Source organism: Athene noctua, chromosome 21 (assembly GCF_965140245.1).
Source record: "Athene noctua chromosome 21, bAthNoc1.hap1.1, whole genome shotgun sequence".
Lineage (NCBI taxonomy): Eukaryota > Metazoa > Chordata > Aves > Strigiformes > Strigidae > Athene > Athene noctua.
In genome coordinates, this window is record NC_134057.1 from 2,355,345 (window position 1) to 2,382,269 (window position 26,925).

General features: G+C 39.3%; 1 protein-coding gene across 1 annotated transcript in view; it reads right to left on the minus strand.

Annotated features, from left to right (window-relative positions):
• Positions 1-26,925, minus strand: part of PCDH15 (protocadherin related 15) — a 448,489-nt gene that overhangs the window by 185,562 nt on the left and 236,002 nt on the right. The window contains exons 11-13 of the mRNA XM_074924175.1: positions 19,792-19,998; positions 8,590-8,724; positions 7,343-7,492 (exon numbers count right to left, since the gene is read on the minus strand). Of these exons, the coding sequence (XP_074780276.1) occupies positions 7,343-7,492; positions 8,590-8,724; positions 19,792-19,998 (492 nt within the window). The remainder of the gene's footprint in view (positions 1-7,342; positions 7,493-8,589; positions 8,725-19,791; positions 19,999-26,925) is intronic.

The window sequence follows — 26,925 nt, forward strand, 5'->3', positions numbered from 1 at the left end:
GCTATTACTGCTGTTAGGGGCTGAGTTACTTTACAGAGGACCAATATTTTTAAGATGGAATAGGTTATACACAGGACTGAAAAGCATGTTAGTTAAGTTAATTTTCCCCAAAGTAATCTGTATTCTGCTTCTTTCACACAAGCACAGTGATCCAAAGCAAATGTCCAACAGAGAAGTATTTAACTTTATCTAAACTGATTTTACTTGAATTTCTTTGTCATAGATGCTTCCCTCCAACAATACAAAGTGATCACCGTTGCACTAGAATGAGCAAAACTCCTTAATTCATCCCCCTGTAGTATTTTGAGACATACTGTCTACTGAACTCAGGAAAAACACTTGAAATGCCTCCAAAAAATCACGGAACAGAGATCATCTCCCCTTAGAAGTTTAAAAACCAAGTTAATATCCATATGTCATTTTTTTTGAGAACATATCTCTCTCATTCTATAGTTACTTTTGAAATTCTGAAAAAGCCATCCTATGAAGACTGCACTTTTGGAACGTGCTTTGCATTCCACCCATATGATGTCTTGATGTATCAACTCACAATGGTCAGTCTCAACACACCAAAACTCAGCATATAAAACTGACTTTCTGCACTCTCCTAGGATTTAGAGCTTAAATCCCTGCCAAATTCCCTTTCTTTAATCACTTGTTCTATAGTTTCTGGACACAACTGGATGTGTTCATTAACCTCACAGAGAATTAACTATCAAACCAGGTGACATAGTTAATAAAAGTGCTGTAATAACCTTCTCTACTGAAATTCAAAAGTAACACACACAAAAACATAAATAAAGGCTTTATGCTAAATACAGGGTCCTAAGTATTTAATGACAGGATTTGGAACAAGGCCAGTTTTTACTGTGATGACATTAAAAAGGAAATTAATCGACTACACAAGTACATAGATTAATAAGGTTAATTAAACTTAAAAATACTGAATGCTTGAAAAGCTAAGTGATTTGAATAACATTTTGGGGGCATAAGCAGGAATAAAACCCAAAATTAAATAGAATTAAAGTTTAACAGCTGCCATAATATATGATTCTATAAATTCTGTCTGCAGATGTCCCAGACCGATAGAGCTTCATAGTTAACAAGATTTGAGAAACATGGTCTAAATTATACAGAAAGAAGTACAAAGCAAGATTTATTTTATTTTCCTAAGAAACTTTTGCATCCAGCAGTATCAGCTTCATTATGTTAACAGACAATGTATTGAAAGTTTTGCAAAATAGGTGCATATTCTGCTGCAGCAAGAAGTGGTTTTCTTGGAAGGAAAAGGAGATGTACAATGATGGCTTTACAGCTATGGAGACACATTCTTGGTCACTATATAAGCTCTGTTCAGACTCACTTTATACTTGGAGGAAACTGGGCTTCAACATTTGACCTGCAACCTTTCTGCAACACTTTCAGTGACCTTGCCCTGAACAGATAAAGTGATTACCAACCTTTCCAGTAGCGCTACATTTTTCAACAAATTAAATGTTCAGCAAAGTTTGTCTGACTCAGACTGACCTAAAGGGACTCCTGAAGAAACTATGAGTCAACCCAGTTCACCTCCCAATAGCTGTCCTTGAAATGAGTGTTCCGGTCAGGCGAGCGCGAGGCTCCAGAGCCACATTCAATACACATTTATGTTGTATATCGGCATCAAGGAAACAGTACGGTTGCTTTCCAGAGCAGCACACCAGTGAAAAACAACGAGCTGCCAGAAATGAGATGGCAACCCTCCTCATCCTTCTAGGGCTCAGCAGTACAACTCAGCCTTTAGTTGCGCTAGGAAAAGCAGTAATGAGGTTCTGTGTGTCAGGGGTGAACGGGATTGTGATGGCAGATATTCCTGAACTTGAGCCAACAAAACGTAACACTGACAGAGTAGGTCAAAATACAATTTCAATATCTTCAGACATTAAGTCTCTATCCATTGTTTTTACTTGTGTGTGCAGGTACAACTACTGAGAAATGCAAACAGAACCTGGTTTTGCTTTCCGTTTCTGCTAATGTTTACTTTTTAGATGGAAACAAATATGCTGATGGACTGAAGGCAAAGGGTTGAAAACCACATAAATAAAATTTTAAGTGTGGTTTGGAGATGAATTTACAAAGATTTCTTCTAAATTATTCTGTGGCTTTATAGCAAGATGCATGTTTAAGAGCTGTAAACCATGAGCATATGCCAAGCTGCAAACACCTGAACATGTCTCTAATACGTAATTTAGTGTGTCTGTATGCAAGGATGGCTTGAGTCACATGTGTAGGGAATGAAAAGAGACTGTTTAAAAGAGACAAAGTGATTCAATACTGAGAAGCTGCATTTGAGGTAACATCAAAACAGTCTCGGAGGAGGCATTTATTTAATGTCTCTAAATAAAATTTGTCTCCATGTACAACTGAAAGTACTGCTGCTGCTCAAGACTAATTCTACTGTGAGCAAGAGATAAGTAATAGAAACTTTAATGCCTTCTGGTTTACCATGTTTTACCTTTTTGCTTTCATTTCTGACCTTCAGCACAATGGCCATTTATGCCACGATGTGTGAAGTTCAGTGCTCTGCATAACCAGGATCTGGAGCAGGACTTCCAAATTAACTTGCACTGGCCATCTTAGGCAAAATTGTTTCAGCTCACACCAGGTGAACAGGTAATACACTAACCCACTGCATAGCTTATTTTCCATTTTCAAACACAGAGTTATTGATTTGTTGTTATAAGAGAGCTCTTGAACATGGGTCATACCTCTGCAACAGGAAATGAGGTAGAAATTAAAATAGACAGAGAAATTAGAAGAGGTTATTTTGGTTTCAGCATATATTTCTTAAGGCCAGTGCCAAAGTTTTTCTGTAAAAAGAACATATAAAAAATCTCTTAATAAGACAAGGAAGTCTTTGACCTTCAGGCAAATTTACACAAAGATTTAGGTGGATAATGTTTTTTGCCATCCTCTGTCCCTTCTCAGCGCTCCCATTTTCTTGCTCAATATTCTGTGCACTCCATAGTTTATGCTGTATATAGAAATGAGAGATTTCTAAAGAAACAGAGTGCATTTAAACTACTTATGTGAAATATTATTGCAATTACAGCTGCATACTCCAACCACCACTGTGTAACTAGTTTAAATATCTGAATCACATGAAGAAAGTACAAATAGAAAAGTGAAAAACAGGATAACAAAATTATAATAATATAAAAAAGATGAAATTAAGAACTTCAGCAGGCTTAATATTAGTCTTTCCAGTGATAATTATTATTTACCACACATTGAACTGTTTTAAATGATAGATTTCTCAATCAGCTAATGTGTCTCTCAGGAAGCGCAATAAAATACCTATAAAAGTGAAAGGAAAAATTAGATAAGAAATTCTCCAGTTGAAAGGGACTGAATATACAGATATTTAGACTTAACTGAGAAAATACTCTCTTCAATCAAGGCCTCAAATAATCTCACAAGTACTCAGAGTAGACAACTGAAATATAAGCTTCCCAAGCCAATCCTGATTTCGACCCCTCAATGGTACTGTCATAGCCCCTGCCCAAGCAGCTGCTCCGTCCTGTATCCTCAGAAAATGGGGGGGAGGTCATTCCTCCAAAGGGAACAAGCTCCTCTGTCATGATACCCTCCAACTTTCTGAAAAATACACCAGCAGCTCTGCAAAGCTGCAGGTAAAACGTACAACTGGAAAGCAAAAGGTAGATTACCCACCACTACCAGGCTCCCTGATGAAACCAAAGCAACTCAGCAGCACACAAATTTGTTTCCACTGTTCTGCTCACTTCTTTTAGAAGGCAACAGGGAAAGGAGGGAAATGCCTTGCTCTAACCACCCAGGGGGAAAAAAAAAATTGGAAATACACCCCTGAATTTCACTTGTAATTAATTTTTTTTTCCTGCTATTTGTGGTTATTTTCAAGCAGAGCATAAAGATGTTTTAATTTACTTTTTTTTTTTTTTTTTTAAAGTGTACCAGACAGCAATCTAAACTATTAACTAATATGCTTGGGGTTTTTACGGGTATAAAATCAAAATAATTTCCCACAAAATGGGACAACAAGCAAGTATAAACTGGGGTTATTTGTACATTTTCAGGCAGCTACACTCAGAAAAAAAAATTTTAAAAAAATCTTAAACCCTTATTACCCTGAGGATAATAAAAACCAACTGGAAACTACATTAGAGCATTTACACTGCTACACCAGAAATTCGCATTTTTGTAGAAGCAACTTCCTTGATCATCTCTGAAAAGAAGTCTGAGTAGGGAGTTAAGTGCAAGCCAGTGCTTATGTGTAAATGATTATGAGACTGTACAGTTTCACTGAGGTCAGTGTTCTTATTCTAACCTACTTTCTCTAATTAGAGAAAGTGTTTTTTACAGACTAATCATATCTGACCTGGGCCATTTTCCTCTGGGGGCTATCACAGCTGATCATCATCTTACAGCAGAGAATCTCAAATTATTCTTAATCCAGTGATGAGATAGGGTTACAAGATGAGTTCATTCCACATACAGAGAATAAGCTAAGTATATCATCAAAATCACTGTATTAGTAGTCAAAAAAAAAAAAAAAAAAAAAAGTCTGCTTTCCTTTTGAGCAGGTATTTATAAAGCAGAAGAAAACAGTGATCAGGCTGCACATACTCACCTCCCTCGCCTAAGGAAACCCGTGGGTATTCATGGCACTACAGACTCAGTGGCAACTCGTAACTCCACAAGACAAATCCCATGTCTCACACTCCGATAACACTGAATGAAAGACTTGGTGTCTGCAGCCCAGCCAAAATAACAAGGTGAGAAACTTCCCAAATACCCCAACAGCCTGAAATCATTATTACTGGCATTATCACAGTATGCAGAAATCTTAAGATGACTCCTAGGAGTTTTTTTGTGTCAATTAGTTTATAAACTCAGATCATCATCATTTTTTCCCTCCATCTCTGGCCACAGTATAAACACATAGTCTTAAACTAAACACGTTGACCTTGCAGCCAGAAGTGTGGAGGAGGGAAAAATCCTCACTCTTGGAACTCCTACGTTTTCCAAAATAATTTTAATTTTTAGCAAAGGGAAGTTTAAGGCCTGACTTACCCTCTACTCATCACCAACTTCATCATGTCACAGAATCATCTCTGTTGGAAAAGCCCCTGAAGCTCCTCCAGTCCAACCATGACCCTCACCCTGACCGTTCCCAACTCCCCCAGATCCCTCAGCGCTGGCTCAGCCCGACTCTTCAACTCCTCCAGGGATGGGGACTCCCCCCCTGCCCTGGGCAGCCCATTCCAACGCCCAACAGCCCCTTCTGCACAGAAATCCTTCCTCAGAGCCAGTCTAGATATCCATGATATCAAAGAAACACTTCCTCATATCCATGTCATTCTAGAAGGGGCCTGTTCCAGATCTACTTCAGGCATTAGCTAAATTCAAATGCTCTTCGCAATATTTACATCTAAACTTTTCTTCTTACCATTTCTACCCTTACACTCTTTCATCCTTGAAATATTTCTAATCTGCATAATTTCATTGATCTGATCAATGCTCTTTACACAAGCAGTTACACAGCATCAGTGTGTGAAGGCAAAAGGTAACTGCTGTGATGGGCAGTGGAGGAGCAGGAACATAACAGTCTCTCAGACCAAACCTGCTCACAGAGAAGTAATTTGTGTCTCTGCTAACCTAATTCTGGTGGCACAGGCTAAGGCAGATGGCCTTGCAGAGCCACTCTCTTGCTTTTTCCCAGAAGGAACAATTTATTAAGGAATCTGTACTCCTGCTCTTTGCACGCCTCCAGGATCTGAAAATATTTGCAGTTGGAATGCCAGAAAGTATAAACCCTCTGAAGAGCACGTTCCTGTTGAACACAGAAGCACTTTAGCATTTAAGTTGTTCTAGGAAAACACAGTAGCTATTCTATGTCATCCCAAGTATCATAAACAGAACTCGAGCAGCTCAGAGCATCCTGAAGGCCAACTTTGGTTACTGAAACCATTCTTTTCACACATATTGCAATCTCGTTTAGCATCAGCTGCCTCATGTTCTGGCACATAACACCTTTACGCGGAAAACCATTTGGATATTCAGATCATTTAAATCTGTAGCACACTACTTTGCCTGATGCCCTGCACAACAAAGGCCATGTGACAACTCTAATGATTTTATTTTTTTTTGGAATAGAGTACTTATGCTTTAGGAAAAAAAAAAATATTTAAATGTTTTCAGCACTGTAGGTATCTCTGTATCTTAAATATCAAGTGAATCTATTGCACTTGCAAAATCCACGTGTTTATGAGATGTGTCAAACCCTACACACAGCTCCTGAGCAACACCTGCCTTTTGCTCATTCAGGACAAGAGTATTTGGTGTCTCTTCCCCCCGACAACCCCCAACAACCTTGTGCTTAACTTGAAGGAACTTATGTTTAAAACTTTTATCTTTCACTCAAGTCTTGCTGAAAATGGCTACCATTGATCCTTTTAAGCACCTGTAGCCCAGACTGATGAAAAGACAAGGATAACAGTAAGGAAGATCCGAAGTACAGCTCAGGTAGGGCGTATGCCAGAACAGACAATGAACTCTCTCCTAATAATGTTACATCACTGCCACCTCCAAATGCTTAATTCCTGATTATATTTCAGAAAATGGTATTTTAAGTCAGCTGATGAATTTTTTTTTTTTCCCAATAGTCCCACTGCCTTCTACCATCCTTGAAGGCCAATCTCCACTAACAGCATCTTGTCTACTCATCCATCTAGACTGGAAGCACCCAGGAGCATGGCCGAGATCTCAGAAGAATTACTACCCAAAACAGCCTTTTTACATTAAATTCAGTGCAATCAGGATTTACCTCCAGTCTGCACTGAAACATAAATCAGTACTTGCTAACTGTAATTAAAACTGTTTCTCTCTCTGTGTTCAACACATTTTTCACTGCTCATTTGCTCTACAAACTAAAGAATTAGGCTCCTGTAAAAAACAAAAGGCTTTATGACCTGGTAAAAAATTTCTGGTTATGTTCTACTGAACTGTTTATCTGTTAGTGCAAAATGTTTTCTTTCAATATCCCACTAATACAGGAGACTTTTCTTTTGAGATTTTTCAGATGAAAAGGTTTTGTAGAACTTCAGATGAAACAGCTAAACTGCAGCTATAAGTGTAAGACAGGCCTATCATGTAGTATTAGCAGCTTATTAATAGCTATGTAATTAATGAAGTGGATGGAGCTACACAAACTTCATTTCTAGCTGTTTCAGTGCATTTCCAATTTGTATTTACCAGACTGTCTACTGCTAACAAAAAGAGAGTTTGTTAATTAATAAAAGCTAATAAAAAGACCTGAAATTACCTTTATAATGCCTTCCCCAGGCCTCATATCTGTATAAATCTTGACATTGTATGATATATTGGAGAACGTTGGGGAATTATCATTTGCATCAATCACCACGATATTGACTGTCACTGGGACACTCTCCTGTACACCATCAGAAGCTGTCATCTTCAGGGTTAAAAAAAAAAAAAAGCAGAACAAGAACATATTTTAATGGTGTGTTATTAATACAATTCCAACTATGAGAAAATACAGTATGACAACTAAAAATCAGCCTTTAATTTTTCATTTTTGTTTGCACTTAAGATTATAGAAGGCTTCAGCCGAGCTTGAGCCTGCAGTGTGCAAGACTCAGGGCAAAAGCAAAATGGAACGATGCTTTTAAAACATAGTGTGTCAGATCAGCAGGCGAGATGAGAGGCAATAACTGCTTCAGGGCTGGGATGTGAGGGGGTGGCTGGAAGGGCAGAGCCTCAAGGAGCAGGGCCTGGCCACCCCAGGTCACAAACCTGTCTAACACTGCAAGTGTCCCTGGGCATGGCCACACTGAGGAGCTGCTATACATACCTTAAACATCAAAGACAGCATTTTAAGGTGGGGTTAAAGAGCTCAAGGCCTTCTTACTCCATAGAGGAAATCAGAACTCTCCTTTCAAATGTTAAATGGAGAGAAAATATGGAGGCATTGACTCGTAACCCGTGCAGAGGAACAGGATTTCCCTACAGCACATTTGCAAATTGCTGTAAGGATTTTACACACAGACTGGGAAATGCCTGAGGGAGTATTAACTCCATTCAAGCTTTCCCCCCCTCCCTTTTTTTAAAATACTGCTGGCTGTGGTTTATGTTAGCCTACTTTTTTTATGTTGTACTAAAGCGAAGTGGAAAGGCCATTACAGGTGCCATGTTCCTAGCTCAAGGGCCGGGACGAGAACAGGCAAAGGTGCCTTCAAAGGCCATGCCAAGCACAAAAAAGAAGGATCAGACTGTCATAGGAGGGTGGTGAGGAGCAGGATACCGGCCTGGGACCATGGAGATGATGCTGGTAGGGGCATAAAAAGATGTTATTATCAAACCAAACACGTGCATGTCGGAAGAGCACACTACCACAGTTACCCGCACCCACCCCCCAGCTCCCCCAGTATCGCGGCTGTTCATCCCTCCCTAGTTTTCTTCTGTGCCATTTTAATGATCTACAATGAAGTTATGACTAAAGATTTTTTGACTGAACAATGCCTGACGTGCCTTCAAGCGCATTTAGCTTACCGAGAAGGTGTAAAGCTGTTGGACTTCTCTGTCAACAGGCTGCAGCAGGGTGAGGTAACGGGTGATGCCACTCGGAGTCACAGTGAAAAATGTATTGTAATCGTTCAGAAAGAGATGGAGTTGGGGATCCTTGGTCTTTAAATGATATTACCAAAAAAAAAAAAAAAGAAAAAAATTATAAATTCATAAACAGCTTTAAGTTTCCAATTACTCAACGCAAGTGCTTGTTTTAGTTGACACCTAAATAAGCAGAAATTACAAATACTGTGACTAGAAATCTACAAAACTGTAAAAAAACCCCACCAAAATATAAACAATAACACCGCTGATCTAAAAATCTAATCTTCTTGATGAAAATGCATTAAAAATACACTTTAACTTATAGAGTAAGTAAACCCAATGGTAAGCAAATTCCTGTATCTGCTAGCTTTAAATGATGCTTTTTTTTTCATTAAAACAATATTTTTTAAGCCAAATATAATTTACCAATATAAGAAACCAGATTCAAGCATTTGTCTTCAACCTTATTAAAACCAAAACAAAACAAAACTTATCTTAATTACTGGAACAATAAAACAGTTGGGTCGATGCAATGAAAAAAGATAATCATATGTGTTGAAGCATATCACTAAATAAATGCTCTTCATAGATTGTTTTTATGTCTCAAAAAGAATCAAGATATATTGATACAGAATTATGAATTTCTCAGCTGATCAGGTAAAAACCATAGTAAAGCATCTGTGATATAAATTTCAATAGGAAGTAACATTTTAAGGTAAAGTGGGAAAATAAAAGCAAGCCAAGGCATTGTGAATTTGTTACTCATGACTTCCCTAGGTAGCTTGCTGGGAACGGAGCTTTCAGGTTTGGATGGCACCATGTATAAATGGGCAAGGACCAAGAGTGGTGCTGCAGTTCTAATGCTGCATGCAAAACCACCCGACAACACAAAGATAAGGCAATGAATGCTCCATGAGATATCCTGAGCAACCAGTTGGGTTGCTTCCATTTCCATCCTCTCTCCTAGCGTGGTTGGCAGATTATGGGGAAGAAGAATGAAACGTTCCCTGGGGAAAAACACTGAAATTTATTTGGGGACAAAAGGAATCTCAGCTAACAGAAAGGGGGAGGAATGTTTCTGCCATGGACAGAATCAGAATTTATTACTGTGTTTACAGGGAATAGAGCAGATTAATTAAAGTCCAGAACTTCAAGCCAGTTCTTTCCAGTGTGAATTAAGCAGATGGATACAAAGCCACAAAACAGCCATCCTACCCTTAGTCCTTACCCTGCAGTCTGCTGGATGCCAGGGCAGGGCAGGCAAAAAGGTGTTTAAGCTCTGTATTCCCTGGTGGTTCTGAAAAGCCCCACAATTTAGGGCATTTTTCTGGGATGTCTGTGTTGTTGAAATGACAGAAACATGAATAGTGACCAGGATGAAATATCTCAACATCTTCCCCCATCTCTTTAAAGATGCTGTTGAGTTATTAAACTGATTAGACTGCAAGGGTCATTCTACATTACAGTTAAATTTAAAACAAAGAATACATTACCTTTAATTGCCTACAGTATTTCAATAAACATTTTTGTGTCCTTGTATGTAATCTGGTTATTTAACCTGATTTAATGTGCTACTCTGGGTCATTAGTTATTTAGTTTATTTCTGTTACATGAGGCAAGGTTACAAAAGAGGAACGCAGATGTGACAGGGCAAAACACAGAAGTCTGGGAGCCAAGTCCATTAAAAACCTGTTTTGAACTGCCCCAAGTAATGTGGAGATGAGGAATCAGAGGACTACTACCATGAATAAAACATAACAGAAACTCCAGTGGCCACACAAGCACAACTTCAAAATTATTTTTACCACCTACTTGCCAACAAAGTACCACAAAACCCACCCCATTCAGAGTAGGAGACACAATGAAGTCAGAAATAGGTGATTTCAACAAATTACCCAAAAAGTAGCATTACGTTCTCCTTCTCAGAACATTTTCTCAACCTGAACTCAAACACTTCTAGTAGGTTAACTCCTACCCTGTCATTATTGTCATTCCTACATAAGTAAAAAAATAAAACAGGCCACGGGGAAGTTCACCAATCCCTACAGTACAGCAGGCATGAACACTTGGGCTAACTCTAACATGCACTAAGTGTCATAACGCACAACTACAAGGACAGATTAGTACAACAGAAGGAGAAAGAGGAACTTATTTTCGCAATCCAAAATACTCTAAAGCACACATTTTGGAGGGCTAAGATTATATTATTTAAATAAGAAACTTTCAGTTGCTGAAAGCTATGTGAAAGAAATATCAAAGTGTTCCAAACGAGTGGCTTCCTGTTGCCTAAAGCTTTGATGCAACTATGCCAGCTTTCAGTAAAATTAAAATTCATTTTACAGCTAGCAATGCAAACAGAAATCTCTTTTTTCCATGAAAAATTACAGAAGGTAATTGCCAATAATTGTTCACTGTGTAGATACTACAAAGTCAGTCAAAAATTTAATTTACAAAAACCCTTGTTAGTTGTTACAGTTCTTGCTTGTCATGCCATTTTGAACACTAATAAACAATATTTTTTTTCCTAATTTGTTCTTGAGACAAACCAATGATGGAGATGCCACAAGCTCCCAAAGTAATCTATCCTATTCCTTAGCTATACTCATATTAGAAATTTTATCTTAATGTGTAAGTTAAATCGCCTTTACTGCAATCAGTGTCTATTTGTAATACCTTCCATGCATGTCGGACCTACAAAGCAATTTATTTCCTTAATCTTGGCGCTGTTGCGCTTTTACACGTTTATCACATTTTATATAGAAAGAAAGACTGCTCGACTTATCTGAGTGCTTTTTCTGTGGCAGATACTGTGAGAGAGTACAGCTGGGGGAAACCAACCATCTATGCTGCCAGCACTGTTTCACATACTTTATTTTTTTGAAGCTATTATTTTACTTTGAGGCCTGGACTTAAGCATTATGATTTCTGACTACGTTACTGGGTCATGTAGACTAACTTGTCTCTGATAAATTGTTTAGCATGTCATTTTAAGTAGAAAACTCTCAGAATCCACATAAAAGGGTATGCATGCAACCTACAAGGACCATTTCAGGCATGCAGTTCAAACCTGGTATGGTTTACATACTTCAAGCTGACTAGTAGGTACTTTCTAAATAAAAAAATCCCCAAACTTTCTGTAATACTGATGATTTCTATAAAGACATATAATTATTTAATGAACATAAAGCAATCACAGTGTAACCGCAGTACAACTTTATGCCCTAAATGAATTTGGTCCAATGTGATTAAAGGGCTCTTGTGGGCTTCACAAAACAAGTGACAGCCCCGGTCTCAAACACCAACAGCGTAGAGAAAAATGAAGGAACGGGGGGGAAGTAAATAAATAAATAAATAAATAACACAATTAAAACATAAAGTAATTTTGCTAACAATACCCAATACCTACAGAATGGTACCTGGTGCAAGCTACAAAGAAAAACACGTGATACAAAATGAATATAAGTAAAGAAACATAGAGCTGATACTGATGGAGATCATAAAAGCAGTACATTTGGGGAAAAAATGGTTACAGACAAAAATACAATAAAATGAGATGCAGAAAGTGCTCCAGTGCACTCTTAATAAACAAAGCCTGGGTCTGAAGTTTGAAAGCCTGAAGGGATGTTAACGATACATTTCTGCTGCTCCTTTCCTCATAAAGGGGCTTAAAGCTCTTCTTAAAGCAAACAGTTTTCTACCATTTACTAAGATTAAACCAAAACTACATGATACTCTCAAGAATGAGCAGACAATGACACATATTCTGTATGTGTTTCAACATCCCCAGGGACTTTTTAGAGGAAATATAATTAACCGTTAAATTCTCCAGGGTAGCCAGAACAAGTTCCAAGAGTATCAGAACTGCTTAGACTTTCTGATTGCTAGCATAGGCTTGTCTCCAAAAAGCTGTAACAACGACGAAGATAATTTAATGATACATCTTGGTTTTCCAACATTCTCCATGTGGAGGATGATTAGCACTGAAACGCCCACAGAAGAGAGTTGTTTTGTTGAAGAGATGTTTCCAGCATTTGCCCTCTTCATTTCTTGGTGAAAGTAGAAAATCTCTTCCACTCATGTCTTTCATTGGAAAAATCTGAGATTTACAGTCTTGCAGAGATGAAGCGAGTGAGCTTCTCAGTCCCACTGACAAGGGGCTGGCAATCAGACTGTGTTGGCACTGACCTCATTGTTTTTCTGTAATTTATGCAAGATAAGTTGTGCAGGGCCTGATGAGACAGTCCTCCAGGTTCACAATAGCTTGGGTGGAATGGAGAAGGAAGACACAGCACCTGGAGTGATTTCCTGCATCTTTAACACTACAATTAGATAACAGAAAAATAATCCGAAGCACAGCCTCCTGAAAAGTCTTCGTGATGGGTTGAGTTGTAAAACTGCTTAGACCAACAGAAGCTGGTAACATATCAAGCCTAAATTCTGAGTGACTAAAAAATGGGGACAGGAAAACCAGCCTAAGAAGGCTTCGCTCAGAACACCCTATGAATATTTTTTTTTCTCTTTAAAAATTTTTTTCTTTAAAGGGAGTTCGTTAAAATAACATTTTATTGTACAATTTAAAATAATAATGAAAAAGCTCTTTGCCATTTATGTCATCTCCACTTTGGAGGAAAAGATGACAAAAGACTAGCAAGACAACCAGGATGGATGCTGAGCAGTGCTTTAATTCTGAATTCTTTCAGCTACCACCAAAATCTCTCCAGTCCCTCCACAAAGCAAGGGCTGAGGCACAATGACTATAAAGTCAGGCACTAAAAAGTGCTACAACACTTCTCAGACTGTTTCAAGTTGAGGTGCAAAGGGCCATGCCCCTCACTGCATAAAAAGCTGACAGAAAAGTTTTGAAAAAATAATCTTCTGCTCCTCATACAAACAAGACACTCCTGGGACAGAGCAAGATACAAATGTCAGCATCTCCAGCGTTTCCATGAATTAGCAATAGCATTTGTTTAAAACAGGACAGATATACAAAAAACAAATTCCTAGAGAACTCCAAGGAACTCAGAGAAAAATAACTGCAGAAATCACAAAACATTAAATATTCATCCTACACAACTCAAAGAGGAAATAAAATGCTATGGTAGTGATACAATACTAAGATTTTTAATCTTCCTATTAAGCAGAAAGGTTCAGCAAAGAAGAAACCTATCTTTAGAAATTCTAAAGAAAGAGAAGTAGCCTTTTTGCTTTGCCTTTCCCTTTTGTTTGTTCCAATAATGATAGTAATGGGCTGTTACATCTGGGAAGAATATTTCATGATTTCTTATTTTCTAATGTGACTATTATAGTGTCACAGAAGTGCTATACAGGGATAGCAGTGTTATGAGAATGCTCCTCTCAAGAGAATACCAGCTGCAAAATAAGTTCAAACAATAAGAGCGAAAGATATAAGCAATCAGGCAAACATTAGAGAAAAATGCTCCATTATTTATAATGCTTCAGTACTCCTGGATAAAAAAAAAAAATCATTATTTTTCCTTATTTTGGATATATCATTGAATATCCATAAACTGAAATTGTAGTTACATTTAAAAGTTGTTTTATCCATTATTTGTTCTGTCCTCTGGGGTTGCTAACGAGACACCTTTATGTAAAATAATCATTCTTTAAAATTTCCCACCAATTCTCTGGAAACATGGATATTGAGCTCCCACCTATTTAGTTTGGCTTCAACTTCATAAACAATGGAAGCATAAACCAAGAAACTGGTCTGGTAGAAAAGTATCTGGAGAGGAACCTGTGGTAATAACTGACCTGCATCACACTTCACTGTCCAGGGATGCTGTGCTGGGCTGTAACAGCCACAGAAGCATCAGAGTTACTGCACTTTTCTGAATGTTTTTGAACGTGTTAAATGCTTTTGAACACGTGCTGACACACCTTATAAACGTGACATCAACCTTGTCTTTTAATGAGCAATGCACAAATTACCTTACACTCTGAGTTTATTCATCAAGACGCTGCATGTGGTATTGGTAAACACCTTGGTAGTGAGTGGTATGAATAGCTGACTAGCTTCTTTCAGCTTGGAAGGTAAATCCTGGTGTTAATTTCTCTCTCTTTTTTTTAAGAGAGATTCAACGAGATTTGGCATTCAAGGCAGTAAGGCGGTTACTGTGCAGCTTTTTCACCAACCCTAACTACCAGAGTCAAAATTATTACTCTCCCATGGAAGCAAAAGAGTAAGCAAGCAAGTGGCTTGGGAAGCCTTATGTAAACATCTACCAGAGCATACTGTTCAAACTCCTCATCTCAGCTTTGGTTTACTCAGGTCTTAAGGTACTCGTGTGGCTTAATTTAATTTATGCCATTTAAACAGACAACTTAATTATATCAGCACTTGGCAGTGCTGCTCTAGTTAAAGGTCTGTTTGCAATGTCACACCTATAAATTATTTTTTGGAAGATTTATAGCAGGACTCTATTATAATTCCCACAGGGTTTAAATTTAAAATGTGGTTTGGTTTTTTTCTTAAGATACACAGTTAAGATGACCGCTTCCTTCATGCATTTATCTGAGGACAGGGAATTATTTTAGTGTGAAATATAATCTCAACTGACTTGTCAATTAGAAGACTGAATACATTAAGTTTAGCCAGTGTCACTATTGGAACCTAACATGCACAAGCACATAGAGGATATATGTCAACTTCTCATCAGCAATCCCTACTTACTAAATACATTTATTTACTAAGATACAACGAAGTTGTCAGAACATTAAGACCTACAAAAGTTAATAAGCATTACCTGTGCTTACTAACCCACCCTGAGCTACCATCTAGGCCTGGAGAGAAGGTACCTGTCATTTGAGTTGGTTTGGCTGTTTTACGTCTGAGCTATATGCAATTGCTGCACTCCTAGCCTTACTCTGCTGGAAGTCTCATGTTTATAGATTATAAACACTACATAAATCACTGGCACATGTACTAATACACAGGCACTTAAATCTGATTCTCTGCTCCCTCACATCCACGTTGAACCTGCAGCATTTCATCGAATTGGAAAGAGCTGTGCTGGCATGAGCCAGGGGATGCTGAAGGGAAGTGCACAGAGAACTTCCATGAGAGGATGAGGCAGGTCATCATCCCCACAGCTGCAGGCAGAGCTCTGTATGTCCTGAGATAGGTCTACAGCATTCTGGAAAGAGAGAGGAGGCATCATTGAGGGAGCTGTGAGTGTTCAGTGTGAGGAGGAGGAGGCTGAGGGGAGCCCTCATCCCTCTCTGCAGCTCCTGACAGGACATTGCAGAGAGGCTGGGGCTGGGCTCTGCTCCCAGGGGATCAGGGACAGAACAAGGGGCAACGGCTTTAAACTGCAACAGGGGAGGGTCAGGCTGGGCATTAGGAAAAGATTTTTCACAGGAGGAGTGGTCAGAGAGTGGAACAGGCTGCCCGGGGAGGGGGTGGAGTCCCCATCCCTGGGGGTGTTTAAGGGTCGTTTGGATGAGCTGTGGGGGGATGTGGGGTAGGGGAGAACTTGTAGAGTTGGGCTGAGGGTTGGACTCGATGATCCCAAGGGGTTTTTCCACCCTGAACGATTCTACGATTCTATGACCTCTGGTAGATCTGATGGATCAGATCTGCTCGGCCTTAAGCATCAACAAAACCTGCAAGAAAGAAGACTGTTACGGTCAGGGAATCAGGCACCAGGTTCCCTGAGCAGTTCAGGCTGCTGAGACAGACAGCCCTTCCCTCCCCCTGTACCTCCCAGGTTTGGGGATGAGCACTGATGGCTGTGTTGCTAGCCCTTACCCCCCCATACCTAAGGGAAGTGGCCTTGCAGGGACAGAGCCACCCTAGCAGCATGGAGAAGGACAGAACACGAGGGCCACTGGCCAGGTTCCACTGCAGCCCATCTCCCCCAGCACACGGCATTACATCCCAACAGGGCCAGAGATCTTTCATTATTTTGTCCTCATTTTGGAGGAATAGGGTGGGGTAACAAAATTAAGTCTTTATATCACATTATTCCCCAGTCTAGAAATTCTTGGCAGTTACACATCATGTGACACTGAAATATTACACTTTTTCATTATTAAACAAAAATAATACACTTTTGGTTCAGTCTCATTTTCACCAACTTGAACAAACTCCTGTTATTCATTACCCAGTGAAAATAAAAACATGGTGAAAAACAAGCAAGTGTTAAGTTCACTAGGAAATATTTCTGGGCCCTTGAACGGTCATTTCCTGTGGATATGAAATTTCAGGTCTATTTGTACTGAGACAGAGAAATATTTAACGATTTATAATCAGTTGCCTAAAGCAGAATTATAAACTTGTTTTTCATCATCTTTGTATGCAGATTGTTTAAGCTATGCTAGTGCTCCCATCTGAAAAATCTGCTGCAGATTGGGTAGATTTTTAAAATTATTAGTGATGCTATTAAACTATAAATATTCAGGCCACACTTATGTTGAAATTTTTAGTGCAGGCAAACACAAATACGAACCACTCTATTCAATATCCAGATATTGAGATAACATCATGGGAACGGGCCGATGTACCACAGAGAACACACAACAATGACATGTGGAGCCCTACAGTCAAACTGTTCGTGAGGAATTTCAGAGCACCCCTCAAAACTTGATGTGTTGAACTTGTGTGACGAAAATCAGTAACAGAAAGAACTTTTGGTGAGGAACATACCAGGCTTACCTTACAAACTTCATGATGTAGTTTATATTAAAGGAAAAAATTACTCTTCCATGCAGTTTTTGAAATTAAATATTTTCAGTTTGAGAGTATACAGATATGTGCTACCTGGTAGTTACAGGATTCGTTCAAAGAGTCAGCCCAAATTCAGGATTTTAGAGCTCAAAGCAATCTTAATTTTAAGTCTCTGCTGTAACTACATATTGGATCACATACAAGAATCTTGTATTAATCAAATCTGCCTTTGACATCTTGTCGGTAGAGGTGTGCAACTGCCAGGGAAAGGTTAATCAGAGCACTATTAACTACAACCTGAAAAACCTCTGGAGGTTAACGAAGTCCAAAGTCTTTCTGTCATTTCTTTAGTGTAACAAAGTTATCTACGAGGAAATAGGAGAGAGTCTCACAAAATCACCAGCATGAAAAACTGTCACCTAAATTTGAGTGTCTGGACTAGGACACTAAATTATCTTTCATTAAAACAGTTGTTTTGAATTATTTCAAGCACAACAGATTCAGCCCCTCTCTCACAAGACCTGCTGTGTGACTTCTTTTAACTCTCTGGGCTTTGTATGCACAGTAGAATTCTCCTAGGTCATTGAAGCTACAAAGCCTTGAGGGGAACATCGGTGGACTTGCAAATAGAGAAACCCTAGCAGCACACTGTGGATTAACAGTGAGATTTTTGTAATTATTTTCAGCTGTCTGTTGCCCAAACTGGCCGTGTAGCTACTCAAGCAGAACCAGTACACAACAAGCTCTCCAAGCTTGCCAAAAAACCTTTTCTAAGTTTCAGACCATGCCTATCTAATGTGCAAGTCTATCAGTCTCACAGACAGGCTTGCTCAGTTTCAGTTTTCCACTCTTCAGGTGATTAATAGCCCCTCTTTCCATTTTTGTGGGGTTAATATGCAGTCACAGGTGTTACAAGGCAGGCATAAATAGTACCCTAAAATTTCAGATTTCTCTAACAAGCAGATGTGCACCTAGGCATATGTGAACCAGAATGTTTTACTAGTAATTTCACAAAAGTGTGGATAAAACAAAATAGCAATTTGCTTAGGCTAAAAACATCTGAAAATATCCCTGTATTTTTTTGTTTAATACACATGAAGATCACAGAACTATGAGCAGCCTTCTGAGAAAAACCTCTTAAATTAGTAGCTTGAAAAGGACTTAGAACTGTGGACACCAACTCATCCGATTTGATTTCTGTTGTGTTCAGGCACGCATCACACAAATAGATTTTACACAACACAACCATACAATGTATGGTAAATACAAACACTTACCTGATTCCTGCACACCTTTCTTATTCCTATATTAACCAGCCTACATGATCCCATTAATTTGATCAAACAAGGAAACCAGTTTGCTTTTAACAAAACCGATGCTGAACAAGATTATCTCACAAGGAATACGAATCATCAGCAATGCCTACTGATGATTGCCACATGCACTTACTCCATACCTTTTACCCAGCCCCTAAGAAAGTCAGATCCAACACCCATTTCCCACTTGCCTTCCAACCAGTTTTTATGAATGCCTTTATATTGACTGAGATATTTTAATGCATAGGAAGGAGATATATTCTACATGAGTTTGGGCATGTTTCTCAACGTTTCTCAAAAATAATTAATTTTCCTATGTCAAACGAGAAACTATCAAAACCAGATTGTTTTCAGACTAGATTAAGAATTTTATTAAAGAATATATACTATAAATATCACCACAAAAACCTATGCCTACAACTTAGCTTTCCTTACAATATCAAGAGAACAGAAAAACGGAAGCAAAAAAGAATAAAGGGTACAAATGGAGAGACACCAATAGTTACAGGAAAAAGAAACATCAAAAAGCACATAATGGCAATAGCCTTGGTGAGAACAGAAGAAACAGTAGCCCTAGAGGCAAGGTATTGCTACTACTTGGTTATTGCTCATTTTAAGATGCCCAATTTTTACTATGACTAATGTAAATATCAAAATCCAGTCAGAGTAAAGAATGGACTGAACTTTTAGCCTCCTGCCCTCTTATTCTTCTTCCTGGTTTGCTCAAGCAACTACTTCCACTTTGAGCTCTCTCTCCCCTTTCCCCACACTGTGTGGCAGATTCATCCTTCTCACAGAACGCATTTTTTTCCTCTTTGCACTAAGCATTCATCCTCTCTAACAGAACACCATCTTAAGGAGAGCTGAGTAAAATAAAGATTAGTTTTTCTGTTCAGACGCACTTTCAAATCTATCTGAACTCAGAATGAAAACAAAAAAAAAAAACCTGTAACAATGACATTAAGATTTTTTTAATTTATTGATCAAAACAGCTTTGCCTCAATGAAAAAAAGAAAAATGTATTTAAAAGAAAAGAAAAATATTTTTTACAAGAAAAATCTTTTTAAAAGAAAAAAAAAGAAAGAACTCTGAAAAAAAAAAGTAAACAGCAGTATGACACTATAGAAGAATGAAGCATACCTCCTCCACATCGTTGTCCAACACTACGATTTGGAGCGGAGAAGTCAGATTCTGGTTATCAGAGATGGTTGTTCCCACTGGAGAGGATTCGAGGATGAAGCCCTCGTACATAGATCTTGTGAAGTAAGGCTTCTGATTGTTCTCATCAAGGACTTCAATATGCAGATTGGCAAAGGCAGGAAGAGGGTGGCCATTGTCTTGTTCAGCCTAAAAGAACAACTCATTTGTCAAAGTCTCTCAGCCAAGTAAAACTACGGAGAGTTACTAACTGGTGTTGGCTTATATTTAAGAACTACAACCCAGTTATAAAAGGTAACAACATTGCACAGATCACCCTATTATGAAACTTAGCATCATGAAAAACAGAAGTACCAAACAAAAATTAGCTAAATGAACAAAAATACTTTTCATCACAATAACCTTTTAACTAGTCACAATGAAACTCAAAGTTATATGGCACACAGACAAACATGGTTCCTTAAACTATCACTATTGAGTGTCCTGGAACATCTTCAAAGGGTGAAAGAAAACTAGTAACTGCTGACTGTACAAGACCTACACCCACACCACCAGCAAGAGAGTTAAAACCAAAAGATAACAACAGTACACGTGGACATATGGTACTTGCTCAGATTACTAGAAGAGCATACTGCCCTGGGTGTGACTCTTTCTCCCCCAAAATCCATCTTTCTAGTGTTAGATGAGTGGGATTTTAATTTTGGTTTTGCTTATTTTTGAATTTCAAGCAAAATTCTTCACTTCAATTAACAACCCCCACTTTTCAATGGCAACACTTCACCTACCAAGATTTACTCACTCATAGTTTCACCTGCTTAATTCTTATTTTCAAACTTCCTAAACATTAAAGCATCCCAATGTGCTACTCCAATATAAATGTATGATGTTGCTTGCTTTTTTTTTGTTTTTACTTTACTACCTACGACTAACTAAAGCAAATAAACAAGAAAAGTAGAAGGCAACAAGTAATTTGTTCTTTAATTTATAAAGCACAAACCAGTTTTAATTATAGTCTTGCACATTTCCCTGTAGAAAGGGAATAGTAGGGTACTGTAAGACAGCCTCCTATGGCTTCATTGCTAAAATCTATGAACACGCAGGCCCTGGGACTGCGACAGTAGTGCACTATTACCTTTCTGCAGATGTGGGAAGTATACTGTGCAATAAACTTCTCAGGTGTAAAAATATTTCAGAAGAGAGCGAACAGTACCTAGATTATCATTGTTAATAGTATTTTTTTCTTTGCAGAAATTTTCAGTCTGGTATTTCCTTCATTTCAAAACAGATAATTCCTCGTTTTTCAAATTCAGCATCTAAGAAGACTTCTGGAAACATGCCACTTTGATTTAATCAACTATCTATTTTAAATTTCTTCTTCAGACACTTTTTTTTTTTAAATCTGCAAAATGTTAACTCTGTATAAAGCTTTGCTTTGTTTACCAAGCAACAATAGTATGCTGTTGATGATTAAAACTTCCATTTCAAGTAAGAAGAAGTATAAACATCAAAATTGTTATTTTGAACAACGTAGGTGATGACACCTTTTGTAATTCATAAGAAACTCATTCAAAACTCTCAGTATTTTCCTCTTGAGGATTACTCTTGACTGAGAGATGGGCAACAGCAATATTGGTGCAGATTTAAAAGCAACCATCAACCTACCTGCTCATACGTGGCTACTTTCTGACTCACGAGGATAAGGTCAGATCTGGCAAGTGGATTTACGTAAACAGGCTCTAGTATGTGAAATTAATAAGGATTTTCCTAGGAGATTAATTTTTGTTAATGACATAAAACCCTCTTGAAGAAACTGGGAGTTCTGCTAGTCAATTCACTGGCACATTAAGATTTCAGTTACCAGGGTGCAGGAAGCAACATATTTATCTACTGCTGGTCTTATGTGCTTCTAGGATACAGGATAATAGCAGTGATCAAATCCGTAATTGCTTCAAATAATTACTACAATATTGAGTAGATCTTTTTTTTCAGTCAGCTTCAATTGCTCATATTCAAATAAAACACATAATGGAAAAACAGTACACCAGGCTCTAGTCCACCCAAGGAGACTGATGCTTCTGGGTGATGCCAACCAATTTTAAAGAGATTTGCATTAGCTGAGAAAGTCTGCCTTCACACTGGGCATTTTAAGAGACTCACATACATTGCTTTTATTAGCATTTAGTTAGAAACCTTCCAATTGTACTGAATTTCATTCAGCAGACCAGCACTCAAACATCCCTGGGGAAATACTGGTCTTGCAGAAGTTAACAGCAATGTATTTCAAATCCAATATAGTAGTAGCTGGCAATAGCATTGGAGACTAGGTAAGTGACTCCCAAATGCTGAACATAATTTACACAAGTGAGATTTATTCTGGAGCTGATGCTGATCTGAATGAAAACAAACTTCATGTGTAAAAACTAACATCTCCAAAATTACTTGGAAGTACTCTGGCTATTGACCCAGAGGATGAAACTTCAAAAACATACTGATAGAGAGTTTTTGTCTAAGTTTATATATTGAAAGCATTAAAAAAAAGCTCAGAAAAAAAGTCTGCTCTATGAGCAACAAATACATACTGATCTCATTCTATTTTATAAGCAGATCTATGGCTGCGCATGATTAAATGCTCTGTTCCATTTCAAGAAAAATAGGACTCTTCACAGGAAAAAGTTTACACACAACTGTTGCAAGTTTCTTTATACGAAACCTTGACGTTCCTTGCAACTGCTATGAACAACTCTAAAAAAAGGAAAATGGAAAGAACAGAGGGTCCCAATCTTTTTAACAGCTTGAACTGATGCAATACTGGCCTTGCTTTAAAGCGTGAGCACAGACCCTATTTCTGGGTTAAAAGAGGAAATTCTCATCTATGCAGGATGTTTACTACATCACAACAAGAGTACTGCAGCATCTTTCTGAAGGAAAAGATATTGCTCTAAATTACATATGGTTAAAGACAAAGAAGGATGTGTGTTCCTAAGATTGGACTTAAAATTTTAGGCCCCGGAGACCAAAATTTCAATAAAAAGGATTCCTTCCTCAGCGGGCACTTCAACTCAAAAGCACTTCAATTTTGCATGTGCTCTCCTTTTTGTACATCAGGTTGGGTACACTGGTCAAAAATCTATAATTTTGGACTTCCCATTTGAGAATTGGCAGCTAATCCTTCAGAAAGTCACAGTCACTTCCCAACAGCTTGTTGCCAACAAGCGCCAGGACACAGCATCAGTGCTGCGCCAGGACATAACTTCACTCTTTCACCTACTTGGCAAGTGCTCAACTGTGAGGCTACTGTGTGAAAACCACCACAACCAGCTTTCCTCTTTTGCCATTTAAGCTTTGTTTCCAAAGATACCCATACTTAAGAAAAAAAAAAAAAAAAAAGCAAGCTTTGGAAAACACCAATTAATGTTTCTCTTTTTCAGAACTAATCTAGAAATCAGCATGTCAAGGTAGGACTGGAAATCCCCCAAAGCATCAGAGCTCAGCTCTTGGGGTTTGGTGCTCCATCACAGGGGGGAGACAGGTCTGAACACACTCCCTATGCTGCCCTACCAGCAGCTCTTCACCAGCACCAAACAGCAAACCCAGTGCCAGCCTCGGGACCTGAAATTCCTCCTCCAGAGCCAGGCAGAAGTAGGTACAGCAGTGCCTGAGCCCTTTGCATCTGACCTTATTTCTGAAAAGAATCTCCTTTTACAACTGCAGAAGAAAGTAAAGCAAAATACTTCTGTTTAGAGAGGGGAAAGAGTTACTAAAAAAAAAAAAAAAAAACCAAACACCAAGCAAGATTTAATTCTAACCAACTCGCTGTGTACCTTCCTTTAATGCTTTTTAGTACATTGTAAAATTTCTGCTTTAACAGTCCAACCTCCCTACTTGTGAGACTGTCCTTAAAGCTCAGTTTTAATAGTTTTAGAGACTAGTGGTGTCGCTTTACATTGAAACTGCTCTGACCAATACAAAGGATGAAACACAATCTCCAGAGAGAATAGTATCTATTTTGTGATCCTTATAGTACACAGTTAAATATTAAAAAAAAGCCCTAATATTCACAAGATCAGAAAGATATAAGCTCTTCCTCTCTTTGAAAAGATTTAGCTTAAAGCTGGAAGGGAAAACAAATTGTTCATTTCCTTACAAGGCCTATTCCAGAGTTGTTCTGGTTTAAGCAACTGGAAAATACAAATAAGTGCTCTTTTTCCTTTTGGATTTTGCACATAATGATGGGTCCAACAAAGCAAATGAAGAACTGAAGAAGGAATTAGTAAGATGCTACATAAAAATATTCACTTTCAAACAACTTTTTTTTTAAGAATTCATTTTGTCTAACAGCCTCTTTTTTCTTTTGATAAAGAATTTCATATAAAACATGAGAAATTGATTTGTTTTCGTATGTCACATAAATATATCCCCAGAAGCAATTCTTGTACCTTTGATGCACACCTTTTAGAATTCTCCAAAAAGAAACAATACCTGTAATACTGTGAATTTTTGTTGCATTCCTCTATTTCTTAACATTTGCTTGGATTTTTTTTGGGGGTGGTGGGGTTTTTATTTGTTTATTGGGGGGTGTGTGCACGTTGGGGGTTTTTGTTTGTGTTGTGCAGTTTTTCTTTTAAAAGATTGTGGTGGTTTGACTCTGGCTAAATGCCAGGTATCCACCAAGTCGCTCTATCACTTCCCCCCCCTTTTCCCCTTGTTTTCTCAACAGGGCAAAGAGGGGAAAGAAGATAAACCAACCCTTGTGGGTAAAACAAAAGCAGTTTTAATAAAAGCAAAATGAAGCAAAGGCAAAATGAAGCAAAAGCAAACAGATTTATTCTCTACTTCCCAAGGACAGGCGCTGTGGGGCCTTCTCAGGATGAGGGCTCCCATACACGCAGTGGTTGCCTCGGAGGACCAAGGGTGACCCCCCCCCTTCCTCCTTTCTCCCAGCTTTATCCTGAGCAGATGTCACATGGTATGGAATATCCCTTGGGTCGGTTCGGGTCAGCTGTCCTGGCTGTGTCCCCTCCCGAGATCTTGCCCCCCCCGTCCCACTGGGGGAAATGTCAGAAAGAGCCTTGGTGCTGTGTAAGCCCTGCTCAGCAGCAGCCACCACACCAGGGTGCTGCCAACACCCTGCAGCTCCCAGCATAAACCACAGCACCATGGGGCTGCTGTAGGGGAAAACCAATTCCAGTTCAGCCAGACCCAGTACAAAGACGAATTTACATATAATGTAAGTTATATCTTCAATGAATTAGTGAAAACAGTTTTTCCTCATACTGTTTGTTCTGTTAAACACTCCGATAAACATCCCTGCTTCCTAACGCATATTTGGAGCACAATTTACACTTCTTTCAAAAAGAAAGCCACTGGTATTTAAGACTGTGGTGGGTTTGTGTGTAGGCTGGGTTTTGGTAGCAGGGGAGGGGTTACAGCAGTGGCCCCTGTGAGAAGCATCTCGAAGCTCCCCAGCTCCAAGTCAGACCCACCTCTGGCCGAGGCTGAGCCAGTTAGTGATGGTGGCTGTGACTCTGTGATAATGTATTTAAGAAGGGGAACCTGGGAGGAGGAGTGGGAGTGGTGAGGAGGAGGTGTGAGACACCTCTGCAAACACCGAGGTCAGGGGAAGAAAAGAGGGGGGGGGGGGGGGGGGGGGGGAAGTGAGCTGGAGCAGAGACTCCCCTGTATCCCGTGGTGAGAGGGCAGGGTCGTGCCCCCCTGCCACCCGTGGAGGTCCCTGGGGGAGCAGATCTGCCCTGCAGCCTGGGGAGGAGCCACACCAGAGCCCGGAGCAGGCCGGGACTGAGGGGAGAAGCAGCTCCCCCTGTTGTAGTTGGGTGCTGGGAGAACTGTGACCCACGGCGGTCACCCACGCCAGAGCAGCTCAGGAAGAGCTGCAGCCCGTGGGAAGGACTCACGTGGGAGAAGTTCCTGGGGGACTCTCTGCTGTGGGAAGGACCCCACGCTGGAGCAGGGGCAGAGTGTGAGGATCCTCCCCTGAGGAGGAGAGAGCGGCAGGACTGACCGCACCCCCCATCCCCTGACCCCTGCCTGCTGGAGGGGAGGAGGGAGAGAAATCAGGAGCAAAGCTGAGCCCGGGAAGAAGGGAGGGATGGGGGAAGGTGTGGTAATGCTTCTTACCATCCTACTCTGTCTGTCAGTGTTGCTATTGTTAGTGTTTGAATTAAATTTATGTTCTTTTTCTACCCTGAGCCTGTCTTTTGCCACCATAATGGATCAATCACAGAATCTTCAAGGTTGGAAAGGACCTTGAAGCTCCTCCAGTTCAACCATTAACCCAGCACTGACTGTTCCCAACTCCACCAGATGTCTCAGCACTGGGTCAACCCGACTCTTCAACCCCTCCAGGGATGGGGACTCCCCCCCTGTCCTGGGCAGCCCATTCCAACGCCAACAACTTTCCCTTCTGCAAAGAAATGCTGCCTAATACCAAGCCTAAACCTTCCCTGGTGCAACTTGATCCCTCTTTGTCCTTATCTCGATTCCCAAGACTTTTGCTTTATTTTCTCCTTCCTGTTCCTGAGGGGGAAGGGGTGAGTGAAGAGCTGCATGGTGCTCAGCTGACCTCTGGGCTCAAACCACGACAAAGACAGAAAGCATTCCAGTTCTAGTTCCCAAAAGAACATGTTTCACTGTCAAAACAATGAGTGATCTTTCAAATAAATCCAAGGATATTATATGAACTTAAATGGGCCCCACAATTCTTCACTGAAAAACACAGTCTGCAGTGAAGCGGACTAGATGCTTTAGACTGAAGATGTACCATCATAAGGAGGAACTAATAAGGTGAAAAAGACCAAACATACAACGAAGCCTTCATCACAGTGACAAATATGGCAATGAAGACTTTAGACTTTCACATTATTAGGAATACTACCTATGAGAGAACAACAGATACCTTCACACTAGCCCCAGGATATACAAAAAAGAAGCACAGAATTACACTTAGGCAATTTACTGCTTTAGTTAAGTGCACCTAAGGAGGAAAAAAACAAAAAAACAAAAAAGGACAAAATCATGTGAAATGTGCCAATTCTCAAATCAAAGACGTTTAGTTACATTTCTTATGTAAACTGCTGCTTGAGCAGTTTAAGTGCAGTG